Raw genomic sequence first — 16,877 nt, 5'->3', positions numbered from 1 at the left:
GGCTTCGGCAGCTTGCTGGTCCTTGGCCTTCACAATGGTTTCCACACACTGGTGGCACTTTTTTAACAAATCCTGTATAAGAAAGAAATTATTATTTTGTGGAAACCACCCCTTTCACACACACTTAGAATATTTCAGGTACATGCACAGATGCAGCATTTGGAGAATGTTTTTGCAGGTGCTGAATTATGTGTGACCAGGATAATCTAAAAATATTCTGGGAGATATATATTTTAAAGCAAATGTTAGTGTCTCCCCAGACCTTTATTGGCCGATTCAAATTCCTAACAAACGTAAACAATTCTTGTTGAAATAGGAGGCTATGTACTGGCAGAGCTGTCTGATGCAACTAAAGTATCTTTCCAGTGGTCAGATGTCCACCTACTCCTTTTGAAGTCATGGCATTCCAAAATCAAGAAATCTACTTTCACGTTGGCCTTCATTAACACAAGTCGGGGATTAGCAGCAATACTTTTTCCAGACTTAAACAGACAGCATGGTATAGATTTGAAAATGGTTATGGAGGAAATTCATGTTTAAAACTTTCCCACAGTCTTTGATGATGAAAGTCAGCATGTCAAGGAGAAGGGCTGCATCTTAGACTTCCACTAAATGGAGTTATTTTTACACGGGGGGGAAGCATTCAAATGCATAGTTTGTCAGCTGTAGTCTGATGTGGCTGTCTGACCACACGCTGCTTCTTTTTGCACATTTAAATCAGGTCTTGCAGCTGAACAGCTCACCTTTTGTTGAACATCAGAGAGCTGTCCCTCCCAACTACAATAACCACATAATCACTGGCAGACATACACAAGGACACCAGTTTCCAACTACTCACGGACACCCACAGGACACGGGTCTCAGGGTTTCTCATTGTGGATTAAGGCAGTGATTTATTGTACACTTACCACTTTTATTTTTATTTTTTTAAAAAACTTTAATCAGAGCGTTCAAATACGTTTTTTAAAAAAATTACTATCAATGTAATACTACTCTCAGGTAACACATTCATTGTTACTGGTGGGTGGAACATAGCTGAATGAACCTCCAGGCACCTACTATATCTTGCAAGGATATTGTTTGTGCTAAACAAGGGCCATCGTTCCTACACTGTTATGTGAGCTTTCAGTTCAAGTTTTTTCCTTAAGGACTTTGTCAAGTGTGTGCTCTTGGATATACGGGGACATTTAACCAAGCTGCTGCAACTGATTTACAGAAAAAGTAATCCCCATAACATTTTATTAACTTCCCTCACCCTCTCCCATACTTATGATTGTCAGAAAGGTAATTCTGACTTACTCGAGAACTCCAATTCTCAGTGATTCTAGGGAGGTGCTATCCATCAGGAGAAGCCTGCTCTGCCCCAGAATTACTTCCATGTGTTGTGTGTCATTAATTACATCATCTGAGAACAGACAAGAGTCTTCCTGGAACTTACCTTGTCAGTTATTGTTGCTATGTACCTCATGCATTCAATGTCTGAAGGAAACTGGTTTACTTCTTTCACCAAAAACTGGACTACTCTCACATGGCCCTGATGTAGAAAAGGGAAAAAAGGCAATGCTCAAATTTAATCTGTACAGAAAATAAGCTAAAATTTGCATCAGTTACATATGCCACCTTAAAACCAAGGAGATCTGTATTAAATAGTCTATTATCTCAGCTGTGATGTAGTATTAGCCTTGCTATGCTGCATGAGACAAAGGCCTGTTTAGGCCTGCCAGATGCTCAAAACCGTTAGAAAGCAAGGTATGATAAATGGTGGTATTGCCTGTATTTCTCCAGCACCTGGATATGTACATTCAGGGCTGTATATCCATCACATTTCTGCAGAAGTGCATCAAAAGTACAGAACTTGAGCTTCCTGGGAACCTAAACTTCTCTTCAGTTGCTTTATTAAAAAAATGTCTAGTCTTCATGGTTGCTAGGAAATACCGGAAAATGCACGAGAAACGTCAATAGAAACTTGAACAGAGAGCTGGCCGTAAGATTTCCAGTAGCAGTGATGAGCTGCGGAGCACAGGTCTTTGTTTCTTCACGATTGACAAATCAGAAATGATATAACATAGCGGTTTGTTCTTATGATCTGTTTCTGACAGCAGAAGGGGAAAGTCTGAAAGAGGCTACAGGATACGATGTCCTATAAATCCTACAGGAAGAGGTGGGATTCCAGCCTGTGACCCAACAGCCTCAGAAGACAAGTCTTGCCTTTCCCAGACATCCTTGATGGGACAAGGGAAAAAATGCCTCAGAGCGGTGTTTTTGTTTTATCTCTACCACTGCAACATACTCCTTTTATGGATTCTTTATGTGGTCTTGCAAGCTTCAAGCTTTCTTTGACCCCGTGACTGCTACTTCCTAGAAGGTTCTTGCACTCAAGGAAATTTTCCTAGCTGGTTACTTCAGCACACAGACCTCAGAGCACTTAATTTGCATCGTCTTGCTCCCAGAATCTAGGTTCTTTGTCAGGGATGAGACACAGAATATTAACAGGGCAATAGCTTTCCTAGTTATGGAATCACCGTAACCAGAACTTGCAGTAGCAAATTCTGCATAAGCCTGTAAGGAAAATAACTCTCAGGCAACTGCAGCTGCTTCTTCAAATGTAAAGCATTAGGCTAGCCATCTCAAACCTTTGCAGTTCACCTCAACTGTCCAGCCTCAAGACAAACAAGAGAAGGTAAAAAGAGGAGGAGCTCCTTCCAAAGGACAAGGTAGCCGAGGAAAGTTGTGGAGCTGACTTTTGCTGAACTTTCATTTTGTGAAAACGTTCTACCCACTTACCTTACGAAACGCTGACATTAGTGGCGTGATTTTACGATTATCTGCAGCATCCACGTCGGCTCCTGCCTGCACAAGCAGCTGCACTACGTCAAGATGGCCACCGTTTGCTGCCAACCAGAGCGGTGTGTTTCCTTTCTTGTTCCGAACATCAATATGTGCCCCCCTAAAGAGTACAATTGCAGATGACAAGTAATTGAGGCAGAAATGGAAACTCAACTTGCTTGCAGACACCAGCTGAACACCGAGTATCAATAGCTAGCTTCAGAACACCTCTCACCATTGCAAGAGTTAAACTGGATCTGCCAAGGACTACTAAGCTTCTTAGAGCAGGGACCAGCCTTTACTTTGCACATGTTATTCTGTAAAAGTGTTATGTACATAGATGGCAAACAACAACAAAGACAACATGAAACTCATACCGATTAATCAGGAGCTCACAGAACTTGTAGTGGCCTTTGTCTGCTGCAATTGTTAAAGCAGTATCCCTTGAGGAAGGCACAGGAGGAGCATTGACATCTGCTCCTTTATCAAGAAGAACTCTTCCAACTTCTGCATATCCTCCAGAAGCTGCTTCCATCAGAGGGGTAAGCCCAGTCTGTTTAAGAGAATTGTGTTTGAATCACACCCACGGCAAGCAATTCTGAACATAATCTTGAAATTATTACTATTTTACTGGCTAGGGGACAGCGCTTATTGTCTAGCCCCTTTGCAATTTATCTCTGCCAGAGAAAATAAGCTTTGGGCTTAAAACTACCAAGACAGCCCTTGCCAAAGGATCCAAACTTGGTTTTCCACCTGAAGAATGGTATTTCTGTGCCCTCCGAGACTGCCTGTCCCTGCACAAAATATTCTGTCAGTTTCTCCTTACTGTTCAACACTGCTGTCTAATGAAAACTTCTCCTGATACTTCACTGTACTTTGTAAAACAAACAACCTGCAGATTTAAGCAGCTCTACAAAGAGCAAGTTTGGAATAAAATGACAACATCTGAATGTGAATTTGTACATTCATATGTAATTTAGTCTGAGTAAAGTACGTGCTGACTTTCACTTCCATTGTATCAAACTGCAACATTTTATTATTAAAACCCAAAATATTCCCTTAGAATCTTGATACTTTGAGCATATCTCAACCAACTTTGGATGCTGGATATTAGCAATTTTACTATGTGTAACCACCTCTCTCATGAGGAATTTAGGGCACAGATACTTCCTTAAGCTTGGCAGGTAGAGCTTGTTATGTAGGGCTGAAGAACTACAACAGGTAGAATTTCCTCTTCCACACCAATGTTCAAAACACCCATGACTTCTCTTGTATCTAGTAATCAACCCTAATGCTGGTTTGGTTTTTTAAAGAAAAAAATCTACACAAAAGATGAAGCCACTAGCCACCCACTTGTAGCTTTCAACCCATCAATGCTCTAGTCAAATCAAGCAGTGGGATCCACATTTCTGAAATCAGTATGTCACAGTGTGGTGTCTTGCATAATGATACATTATCCAAAGTACAGCGACAATGCTTCAGAAATGCTTTAAACCTACTGCTGATGATCCAATAGCAGCATTGACTAAGCCGGTTTGCTTTCAGATCAGTAAAGGAGGCTGAAGTTCCCAGATCTGCACCACCCACTCCTTAAAAACTTGAGAACTTTTATACCACATCTTTCTGGGGGAAGAAAATAAATTTTCTGTCTGCTTGCTTACCTTTGCCCTATGTTCTACATTGGCTTTTCGGTCCAGAAGTAGACTGACCACCTCTGCCCTGCCCTGGAAACAGGCCAAGGTGAGAGCTGTGTTCCTATTGGTTTCAATTTGGGCATTAATATCTGAGCCCATATCAAGCAACAGCTTCACTGCAGGAACGTGGCCATTCATAGCTGCCAACATCAGAGGAGAAATGCCCAGTTTACTGCCAGTCCTGGAGTGAAGAAACAATACAGTTGTCAGACTTGAACAAACACGGATAAAAGTAAAAAACCAACAAGTATTTTCTCTGGAAGATGCATATTAAAAAAGAGACACCTAAAAAAGAGGGGATAAACATGATATACAAAAACCATCCAAAATAAGCAAATTTTACAGTTTATAAACTAGAAGGTCCCACTACCAAATCATGACATTTTAAAGTGTAAAATCAAGACTGAGAACATGTTATTCATTTGTCACCAACAGCTGCTCCACTGAAGGCAAATTTCCTGTCTGTGAACAGTATCAATGAAACAGAACAGCTGAACAAAAGTCCCCTCGACATACCTTTTTGTTTAAAAAGATACAACACTATTTGTTAGGAATATTTATGGATAATAATTAAGACGGAATGCAAATCACTCCTCTCAAGCCAAACCAGAATAGCCCGTTACCGTGAATTAATTTCTGCTCCAGCATTAAGAAGGATCTTTATAATGTTCACATATCCCCCTGAAGCAGCGAGACTTAGAGGTGTATAGTCAGACACATTCCTGTGCTCTTTGTTTGCTCCACGTGCCAGCAGCAAGTCGACCACCTGAAACATAGAACAGCATGAGCAGGATCAGACAACAGCCACCAGCACTGGGGGGGGAGGGGGGGATCGGCAAAACTGTTGTGTGTAGAACCGATTGCTAAGAGGAGCAACAGTTCAGGCCAGAGTGCCCAATGTTCCCTGTAACATCATGCATTTTGCTTCATGTTTATACAAGGAACCTGCTGCTAGCCATCATCACAGTACACAAAGAGGGCAGCAGCACCACATTTCGCACCAATTATTATCTACCTAGTCAGCATGCAAGTCTTATTATCCATCAACAAAAGTTACATTTTTTTGCATGTCTCATTTTGAGAGTCTCAGATCTTTCTTGTGAGACTGGCAGAAACCCATTTTGTATATTAAACAGATACAATAAAAGCAGGCAGTTCTGTTTACATACATCTGATGTTTTGCAGAATCTACAAGAGATGGCAGAGCAAGACTGGACACCTGTGTCTTGCATCTATGCACTGGATGCAACCTTGGAAGAGGATTTACATGCATTGCATCTACCATGTGTGGGTTTAACACAAGGAACTGTTACATGTGATTCTGAAGGACAAGAAATGTGAAGTCCCACAATGCACAGATGCTATGTAATTTCTGGCATGTCTGGAGAGGGCAAAATTATTTTTATTCTATTTACTTTTCAGTTTCTTTCCCCTCAACTGTCAAAGATTTTCTGTGAGCCTTTTATGAAAAACTTTAAAGACAGAAATTACATATTTAAAAATTATTCTAGAAGACTATGCACCAAATCTCTATAGAATCAAGTTAAATACCTAGAGAACACTAAATATCCAGTAAGAACTACTGTAACTACTATAAAGAAAGCTGAAGAAACACATCTACTATTCCTAATCAACACACATAAAAACCTGGTATTTCTACCATACTGTATACATAACATAACAGCATGCACTGGAATGCTGAAAGGAAATAGTAAGTTCATGTTTCACCCAATGTAAGATCACAATATTTAACAGAACTCCATGCCAAGTCCACCAAAGATAAAAAGCATTTACCTCTTGGCGTCCACCAGAACATGCTAGTGAGAGTGGAGTGTCCTTAGTACGTTCAGACTGTGCTTCTATGTCCCCACCTTTGTCCAGAAGGATTTCCACTACACCAACATGTCCAGCTGTTGCGGCTAAAATCAGCGGTGTAAAACCTAACAGAAAAGTTCACATTAGAAGCTATTTTAAGGGTGCAAAAGTGGAAAAATAAAACAGCTACTAAAGGAAAGAGACTGATGCTTTGAGAGCCAGATAATAAAGAATGGGGATGGCAGAGCACAGGTAAAATAAGGCTGAAGGTTTGTTTAAATTAATGCTGCTATTGTTGTCATGTGGCTTTAAACACGGGTTCTATTTTGTTACCACTGCAATTTGGTTTTTACTGATTTTAACATTGGTTTTACTATTTGCTCATTATAAGTCTGTATAACTGATATTTAGGGATCTTATTTTGTATTAAGTGTTGCTGGATGCCACCTTGAGTGCATACTGCAAAGTTAGGGCTTAAATGCTTTGACGAAACAAACCTGTGCCCAAAGGGGCGCAAAAATCTATCCTCAATTAATGTTTCACACCTGATATAGCAAAAAGAATCAAGCTCTCTCAAACTTGTCAACACAATTGCAAAGTCAGGAAAAACTAAAGGAGTTTATCAGCTAAGAAGTTACAAGAAGTTTAACAAACTGTATCAACTGTTATTCCTAATAAAAGCACCAACAAACAGCAACACTTAGAAAGCTTACCCTTCTTGTCTCTGTGTTCTATACTGGCACCTCGTGCTATCAACACTGAGACGAGCTCTTCGTGACCGCCGGCACATGCGAGAGTCAGCGCGGTATCGTGGTTACTCTCGGTCTTAATGGAAAAGACATATTTTAGTTTTAGGACAGAACGCTTAATACCTATTATGGCTCTCTGTTGTGTCACAGAAATTTTTATTAAAACCAAAACCAATTTATAACCACTCACATGGGCATCAATGTCAACGGAAGGGTACGTGGGGAGCACCGACTGAGAAGATACATTGAGCGCTTGTGAGCAGGGCTCAGGTGTAGGCGATTCTGTAGCATTTGAGGAGCTGGAGCCAGTGGGCACTCTGCTATTAACAGCTGGAAAAAAAATTAAATGTTATCTGCTGCATGGAGAGCTCTTTTCCCAGAGAACAGACTATGTCCTATTAATTATTCAATCATTAACTGCCAAGAAAAAAGAAAATAGTGCCCTCGTTCCAGAAACTCATTGGGCCAATTCTCACTGTACAGTTTTGGCATTCTAGTACCAATGCCCAAATATAAAATACATGCACACCTCAACAAATGTGAAGAGTGTACATGGAAAGTATGGAACACGTCCCCTACAAAGCAGAAGCACCAACTGAGAATGGAGGCCCACCACTCTCGGAATTTTAAATATATAGTAGCCAAGCACAAAATCTCAAGTGACTCTCAGATACTGATTTCAGCGGATATTGCTTCAAGAGTAAGCTTTCAATTGGCTGCCCTAAATCTAGTTCAGAGATGCTTTCCTGAAATTGAGAAATATGATATGTCCAGATTTAGGAAAATGCACCTGAGCAATCACAAATCAGCTTTCTAATAAAGCCATTAATATTAGATAATTTAAAAGGGGTCATAGCTCAGTGACAGAGCTTTGCGTATAAAAGGTCCCAGATTCAATTCCCGAAATCTCCAGTTGAAAGATCTGAGATTGCAGATGTTGGGAAAGAGCCTTCTCTGCTTGAAATGCTGGCGATCTCCCCACCAGTCACAGCAGAAACTGCTGGACTAGCTAGACTTGGTAGAGGAAGCTTTATGTGTAAATGCAGAAATAAGCCAGGGCTGGGACAAAGTGACATCATGCACAGGGCATGAATCCCAAATACTGAACAGAATTCTTCTGTTCTGAAGCAACTGAGGAAGGATATGCAGAAGACAGACAAGCTGTGATCAATGAAGATCAACTAACAGACAGGTCACTTCACTTGCTGCAATTTTTTACTAGTCTTTGCTACCTGGTATCTGTGCTATATCCAAGTTTTTATGAAACAACAATAACACTTCATCATTAAGTATTTTCTTGACTTTAAACTTTACATAAAGACACCTTAGATTTTGGGGAGTCAAATCTAATTCTGCCTCGACTGTTTTGTTGCTGGATAAACCCCTGGGCACTTGAAACAATACCTAGCAACTGAATGATACGTAAATGATGTTGACCACTTATGTGATCACTAATATTTTAATGAAACTTTTTTTTACGTTTAATATAAAAATGCCCATTATTGGACAGTCATTACACACTATTTTGAATATGTTCCATATATGAGAACCTGACCTAAAAACAAAGGAAAATAGAACCAATATGTTTCCATTTAATTTCCATACCAATTCAAAAATTGATACACAAAAAAACTGTACAGAGAATAGGTCTTATTCAGGGCTGAATAAGCAACAGAGGGATATCAAAGAAAGTAAACTAGGTTTTACACAAGAACATTTAACAAAGTCAATTTTTCTCTGAGCACTGAAAGCCCTGGATAGTTGTCTTGAGTTTCCTATGAACTCCTTACACCAACTACAGGAAAGTTAGATGGGGCTCCAAAAGGAGCAGCTTACACTGCACTGTTTTATCAGTATACCTGCAGCAAAAAAGAACGGTGAAAACTTTCTACACACAGTCTTTTTTGCTGTAGGACAACCCAGTGTGGAAAACACCTGCAGAACACAAAACAGTACTTCTGCAAGTTTTTCCTCTGCTTGCTTGCATTTCTAAGTATTTAATTAGAAAAAAAATCTGCCAGTACAGCTGAACCTGTACAGATACTTGAAAGCGTTTGACTGCCATACCCTGTCACAAAAATAGAAAGTATTGTTTCAGCTACCTAAGAGGTCTAATTAAGATGCTCTCAGGACTGATTTCTGAGATTTCTGGAAAAAACCCCTGAAATGGCTGTTTTAACTTCCAAACTGACAATTTTTTCACACTGAGGGGGAAAGAGGAGCCATAGTGCATATCACATGTAGGGTGATGAAGATGTAGTAAAAGTATTTAAAGCCACAAGCTTGCAAATAAATGGAACTTTGCATGTCCCTTCCCCACTAGTGTATCAAGCCAGTCAGTAACCTTGACAAAATTAAGGTAAGTAAAATCCTACCCATCCCTCAGATAAAGTGTTCTGACACAGAAGAAATCTTGTTCACTGATAGAACAAATGAAGTGGGTGCTTCTACTTTTAAAAGTAGAAACATGTAAGATATCCATGACTGATCCATGCCCAAATCAAAGGATCACCTGAAACAATTCAATACAGACTTCTGTTCATGTGTCAGGAAGAGAGCTGCAATATTAGTATTTATATGCATACAGCTCCATCACAACACATAGCATTTACCAACCCCCCCGGGCTACTGCTACTAAGGCATCTACCATATAAATTGACTAAAGGGAAGACAAAAGGGAAGAAATGAGAAATATGAAATTAAACGTATGCACATTGTTTTGGTCTGGAAAGAGGAGTAAGTGGTAGGGGCAGGGTGTCCTAGAAAGCTCATCTTCTAAGAAGTTTGCAAGAGAGGGCACACTACACAGGACTTCTGAGCTATTTAACAGTATGGCATTGGCTGCATCACATTCTACAAACTACTGGATTAATAATTTCTGACCTCAGAAAGATACTGATAAAATTCAACTGTCAGATGCATTAAACAATGCAAAAAGAAAATCCATTTCCAAAGATTATGATTCCTGCTCATGTATGCTGCTAGTGTTGTCTCATCAGTAGTTTCTGGTGCTACAAAATAAGATTGTCGCTACTGAATATAGTACATAACATATTTAGTAGCTTCTACTAAAAGGAACAGACACACCTCTCCACTGAGATTATGGACAAAAGTTAAGTGCTATCTCAAAATGTAAGGAAAAGAAACATGCTTTAAAGCCAGTAAATGAAGTAAGACAATTTCTTGTCAACAGGCACTTAATCTATCCAGAAACAACGAATGGTTCCAAGAAACACAACCTTTTGAAGCTTATGAAGAAGTATAGCAATAAATATGGCAATTAAGCAAGTCAAACAGAAACCTGTGTTTCCACCCTCCTTTTTAACTACACTTATTGTTATCTTTTGGTACAATTATTTGCATTTACAAAGAACATAAATATGACATCCAAACTTCCTATTTATACATGATGCGATTTCGCTATTTTTAAAGCATCAGAATTTGGGGGTGTTAATGAACAAAGGACAACTGCAATTTATGGTCACGATCTGCCACAAAAATAAGTGGCACGGGAGCAAACCTATTCCCCTGGAAGAAGAGATTGGAAATATGAGGCTGCCACTACAGGGAGGCCTAAATATACTGAGAGAAGACATGACTGACGGGTCATTCTCCCCATTTTTGAAATGCCAGACTAACAACACTGGTCAATGTGCGGATTTCACAGAAAAATCTGTAAAGAGGGCTATACCACTCACTGCTGAGAAACCCAGAATCTTGCTCCAGAATATTAACAAAGACCGGAAAACACCTGATGTGAAGTCTAGTAAAAATCCACTGAACCAACATTTTGCAAAATGGGTGTTGAGGAATAGGATATTTTGCTTAAAATTCTAACTTACAGGGCTTGGAACTCACTGCCTTTAGCTGAACTACGGCCTCGGCCACACGGGCAGGAAAATGCGGGGGTGGGGGGGAGGCGTGGCTGTTTGCCCCGGAGCAAACTAACCCACGACTGCGCAATCAGGCGGCGGGTTGAGGTCCCATTGAGCTCCTGTGGTTAGGGGGGAGGTGCCGATCACACGACGTGGCAAAAAAGCAGAGCGGCACGACAAACGGTTTTTTAAGCGCATGCTCCGTTGGGTGCTTGTACGCATCCGTGGAGACTTGGGGGGGGGGAACCTTTTTGCGAGGGGACATGGGCGGGCGCCGGAACAACCACCGGAAATGCGATCAGACGCCCGCCCTTGCCCCACGATTTCCGGAAACTAGTACCTCCGAGGTACTAGTTTTTTACCCCGCATCTTCGGCGGGAAGCCTCGGGTGCGCCACGGGAGCTCTACGCTTCCCAGATGTGGCGGTGAGATCGCGCCCGGAAAATCTGCCTATCTTCCGTCTCTCTAGCATGCCTAATGCTCCGTGTGACCGGGGCCTATATCTAATATAAGAAAGCTGCTTCCTGTCATGCCCGGAACACAGTTACAATCCAGATATATCCCCCCCTCCTGGCTCTCTCTAAGAAAAACACTTATGTATGAAGAATAGAAACCTGCAAAATTTTGCACACAAGAGTTTCAGAGTCTCCTTGTAACTCAACACCAGGGACTACTTTACATGCTCTTCCTCCCCAACCAACCCTATTCCCCAAACATTTCTACTTTATGCTACCTTGCTCCATCCCTGATCTACCAAATTCTCACATGGTGCTGGGGGTGTCCTGTTCTAGTCATTCCTTCACTCCAGTCAAGCAATGGAGAAATCTCTCAGACCCTCATTTTTCAAGCTGTTGGCCTGTCAACTTCTTGCCCTAGCTATTTTCTACTGATGAGTAACCATATGCTGTATCAGAGTGTTAGCAAGTAAAAGCATGGGAGCTTATTTTGTTTTGCAAAAACAGTTTATAAACAAATATTCTACCATCATGAAATGTGATTTTTCACAACCCTTTGAGCAACACACCTATCTTACCTGGCCACTGGCACAGCAGACTACAGACTTCTTACTGGAGTAAAAAAATCCTAGCAGTGCAGAAGTTAGGACTGTGTAAATTTGTCAACTGGGCCAGTACAAAAAGACTGTGGAACATTTGTTATCAAAAGGGGGTGGTGGTGGTGTCAAAGGCAAATTCTGTATGCATGGCAATCCTTCCTTCCATGCCATTTATAACCTTCCCAGCTCACTTTCCCAGATGCAAGTGTGAAGTAGAGATGTGCAAAATGTGCTGCAAGTGTTAGAAAGCTGCATATTTAACTCCCTCAAAAGCATAATTTAACCATGAACATTATACATCTTTGGTAAAGAGTTTTAATTGAGACCTCTTATGTTGAAACAAAGCTCACATATTTCTAAACACCCTTACACCACTGAAATCTGCTGCTTCTTTTCCATCTCAGGCCACTTCCTGTGATTTGTCATTTTTATACAACTGAAGCCTAAGTATTTCTTTAGCAGCTGCTTCTATATTTAATTTTAGCAGCACTGAGGGTAAGCAGGTACAAGTCTTTAGACTGACTACAGGCCAACAGCGCAAATTCCTCCTGACAGCACGTGCTCTGTGCACCCGGGCAATGCCCTAGATAAACAACCAGGTCAGGATTGCTAGTGTTAAAGCAGCCCCAGAATTCCATAAGCTTACAATGGAACAGACTGCTTAGATATCCATTTTAGACTTTATACATATGTTGAGGAAGGACAGCTGCACATCCAAGGCTCTCCTGCACTACCGGAAAATCCAACACCTTAAACCAAAAGCAGTGAAAACAGTATTGACCAAGCCACTGACAGGAGCTACTATTCTTTCATCTCCATGGCACCATCAAATATTAGGTTCAACAACAGAACATGCTACAGTTTTTTTCCACAACTGAACTGTATTGATACTAATTTCAGTATAACAGCATCCTTTTCAGTTACCTAGGGCTCTTCCTGTAAGAAGGAATACCACAACAGTATGTTTCACCCTAAAATGCAAAACCATATGGGGAAGAAACACAGATACTCTGCCAAAGATTGCAGAGGAAAAACGCTGAGTAGCAGACACCGCAGAAGGTCCTGCAGGAGGAACCTCTCAGACCATCCCTGATTTATTTTGTTTCCATCTGTACCAATTCTTTTGTAATGAATACAGCTGATAAAGCTTTGTATTTGTATATGTAGGCATATATAACCCAGTAATGAAAGGGAATGTCTCTGATCAACCACTCTAATCTGAGATATTAAAACATGGGACAGCAGGGCTGGTGGGTTGCTAGGGTAACCTAGTGCTTGTTACCAAGCCAAACCTACTTTCTACTTCCCAAACCACTGGCCCACTCCATTAACCAGGGGGAAGCAGCTGCCAAAACTGCTCACCCCCACTACTAACAGGTCTAAGATATTTTAGGGATATGCTGTATATGAAAACTACACAAAATAAACGAAAATTAAGTCCAAAAGTTGCATTCCAATAAGCCTGTTGGTCAAGACAGCTATGTAAACATCCTTTATATGGAAGCATTAAGCCATACAAATAGAACCTCCTCAACAGTGCTACCTAATCATAAACTGAGTGAAGCCAAACCCTTGCTCGGAGGCCACTGGCTACTGTTAACCAGCTATACAGTCACATACTAACACCATGGTTTCTCATGATTAGATTTCCTTAGAAATGATCACAACACAAAATTAAGTCAGACGGTTAATACAAAACAGGAGTCTGGTGATACCTTTGATAGGGTTGATACAGGAGTTCAATAAAACAAAAAGATTTTAATACTTTGGCCTTTGATAAAGCAACCCCAGAACACTTAGGAAATTATAACTGAAAGCCAACATTAAGCATACTAAGAAATATCCATAGAGTATTCCCACCAGGGAAAACTGCAGGACAGCCTTGTCATAGGGGATGACAGCAAAGGAAACTGAGCACACACAGTAATGCAAGAAAATGTATATTTCTCAACCCACCTGCTATCAGGTCATCAAGAGTGTCGGTAAGCGTCTGTGCTGGAGTGGCAACCATTAATCCGTCTGGTTCTTGAACTAACAGCCCCTGCCCATGTCCAGCAATTGGCTGCTGCTGTCCTACATTTTGCTGATTACCTAATACTTTGCGAAGTTGAAAAGACTCTGTCCCATTACAACCTACGTTACTTGGAAAATTACACTGTGTTGACAAAGGCTGAAGAGGGGCAAACTCAGTTTGCTCAGGAGGTGGTGGAGACTGCTGCTGCTCATCTTTACACAGGACACTGTCAACCTGAGATAACCCAGAAAAGTTATCCATAGGAAGACTCTCATTTCCTTCCACTTCTGGGAGGACACCTGTGTGTGGGCATTGCTGCTGCTGAGAAAGGGGCGTCTCAGTCTGACCTTTGGTCTCCAAATATTCTTTGGTAAATTGCTGTTGTGTTTTCATCTGCAACTGCCTCTCCACCTTTTGCAGTTCCTTCAGTATTTTCTTCTTCTTTTGCACTTGTTCTTCTCTGTTCTTTTTGAGCTCTTCAATTTTATCTTTATTCAAAGGTTCACCTTGAATTAACTCCAATGATTTAAGCTGTGCTTTTTCAATAGCACTAATTCTCTGTCCAAGTTCATTCAGCTTGCCTTCAGTCTCTTCTACTATACATTCCAAAGGCTGGTATGGGTGAAAAGGTGACAGTAGGTCCTGATCTGCTACCTGAAGGGAAGTTGACTTCTGCTTGGATGTACCTAAGCACATGAAAAATGTTTGAAAAAACGCCATGCTGAAGTTAACCCCATACCTCCCCGCTCTTATCCCACCCCAAACTTTATAACTAATGTTGCACAGTGTCAAACCACATTAAGATAACATGATACAGCCTACACTTGGCATCAAAATAGACAGCACAAGGCAGAAGCGGAATTTTAAACGTAGATCCTATCTTCAGTGGTAATACAACTATTTCAGTATTCAAGATTGAAGACACAAGTCCTTAGATGGTGGTTCCCAAGGAAATAAAATCAGATTTTGAACAGCAAGCAGTATTGATATAGTTACATTGGCTACAAATAGTTCTTATAGGCAAGAGCAAATGAAACCCTGTAAAAAATACTGTTGAACACTGAAAGCCAAATTTGCAGAACATTCAGCATGTGTGCATACATACTCTTCTACTGCCGTGAGCGGTTATCTAGAAATAAAATACAATACTATTGAAAGGTACACTCCCCAGTATCATGACCGTACCAATGCAAATATACCAAAACATTTCTTAAAATGAAGTGTGCATTTGCCATAGTAAAGCACAGTTCCTTTAAGGAACTCAGAAATTTAAAATCTTCCTAAAAACCCATTTAAGATAAAAGGCCCTATATCGCCACCTCAATAAATCAAAATTATCCTGTGTTCAGAACTGCGCAGAAGTCCAAATGTAGTGCTGCTATTCAGGAACAAACGTAGTAATGTTTAAAATTTTTAAAAAGTACAAAATTGAAATAAAGACACTGCTAAGCCACAGTATTTTCTGTTTATTTCACAGCCAAATACAATTTCAAGAGGGATTTCATCTGTCTTCAAGAGTCAAAACCGTACTATAACGTGCAAGGCATTCTTAGAAATCTGAGACAAATTTGGTTTATGAGAGTGAGCATTATAACTACCTGCTTTAAGATTTAGTGTGATCTAACTCCACTTTAACAGATGAAATTAAGAGTTTAGATCATTGTGTGGTTGGCTCCACCTCCCATAGTAGCCATTTTATCGTCACATCCACCACTCTGTGTCAGAATTCTCAAGGTGATAACGGGCTGAAAGATACTGAGGACTCTATCACCTACACCACTACAGAATTCCTTGGTGTGTATGTCTCTCAAATTACAGAGGCCTTCTACAAACCCAGAAAAAAGACAATGCATAATGATGCTGCATGAATTTTTTTCCCTTTACAAGTCCAATGACCTGTGTAAGGAAAACACCACATATTATGTAATGTCTGAATGACCAGGTTTTCCCAGAATCTCATATAAAGACAAAAATTTTAAATCTGCACCCTCACACAAATCAACAAGCTTTGATGTCATGATTTTCTCAAGTACAAATGTGTTACATTATTGGTGTTATAGCAGGGAGCAAAGGCTTTTCTTAAAATTATGGTAAGAGGGAAAGTATATGCATATAGGTAAGCATATGATACTTTAGATTATCTTACTTGCTGTACATCGTTTTCTGATCAGTATGTATGTTTCTAGAGCTCACCAATATAAAATACTAATTTTCATTACCAAGCCTTTAGGGGGAAAAACATACTGAAGCAGCAGAAACGTACAGTAAATACAATGACAGAAGCAAAACCTACCCTTAAAAAGAGTGGCCTTCAAACCCATGAGACGCCACGGGGTCAAAAGTCCCTCCAGAGTCACTCTGCACATACAGAGAGAGCAAGGGTGCCACAGCTCCTCATTTTCTTTGTATGCACTAAGATCAGCAGGTCAGCAAGACAAGGCAACTCAGCAGTGGAGAGGCATCCTCTATGGCTCTGACTCTTGGCTTGTGTCTCACTAGAGTACACCTGTGGCACTTTGGTTTGTACTGCCTGTTCCCACCTCTTAGTCTGCTGTCCACCATCCTGGGCCTGACACTGGTGAGGTCATCATAACTCTGGCACCCCTCTTCCTGACACAGGTGTCAGAGAGGATGGGAGTCCTGCTGGTGTATCATTCACCCAGCTCGCCAATGCACTCCCTGCTGAGGCTGTTAGCGTGGCCGAGTGGATGCTGAATTTCCCTAGACTGCTGGTCTGGGGGGATTTTGACATCCATACGGAGACTTCCTTATCTGGTACAGCCTCAGACTTCATGGCAGCAATGGCAACATTGGGACTCTTCCCAGGTTGTATCGATCCCCGCGCACAAA

The 16,877-nt window shown here is 40.8% G+C and overlaps 1 protein-coding gene across 1 annotated transcript in view; it reads right to left on the bottom strand.

The window, feature by feature from the left end:
- LOC107119731 (ankyrin repeat and KH domain-containing protein 1-like) overlaps positions 1–16,877 on the bottom strand; it is a 118,775-nt gene that overhangs the window by 32,618 nt on the left and 69,280 nt on the right. Inside the window, exons 16-25 of the mRNA XM_015422313.1 lie at positions 13,970–14,713; positions 7,275–7,414; positions 7,049–7,160; positions 6,315–6,460; positions 5,144–5,286; positions 4,488–4,701; positions 3,204–3,379; positions 2,785–2,947; positions 1,439–1,534; positions 4–72 (exon numbers count right to left, since the gene is read on the bottom strand). Coding sequence (XP_015277799.1) covers positions 4–72; positions 1,439–1,534; positions 2,785–2,947; positions 3,204–3,379; positions 4,488–4,701; positions 5,144–5,286; positions 6,315–6,460; positions 7,049–7,160; positions 7,275–7,414; positions 13,970–14,713 — 2,003 coding nt within the window. The remainder of the gene's footprint in view (positions 1–3; positions 73–1,438; positions 1,535–2,784; positions 2,948–3,203; positions 3,380–4,487; positions 4,702–5,143; positions 5,287–6,314; positions 6,461–7,048; positions 7,161–7,274; positions 7,415–13,969; positions 14,714–16,877) is intronic.

Source organism: Gekko japonicus, unplaced genomic scaffold (genome assembly GCF_001447785.1).
Source record: "Gekko japonicus isolate JY-2015 unplaced genomic scaffold, Gekko_japonicus_V1.1 scaffold738, whole genome shotgun sequence".
Lineage (NCBI taxonomy): Eukaryota > Metazoa > Chordata > Lepidosauria > Squamata > Gekkonidae > Gekko > Gekko japonicus.
This window is presented reverse-complemented; position numbering and strand designations above follow the sequence as displayed.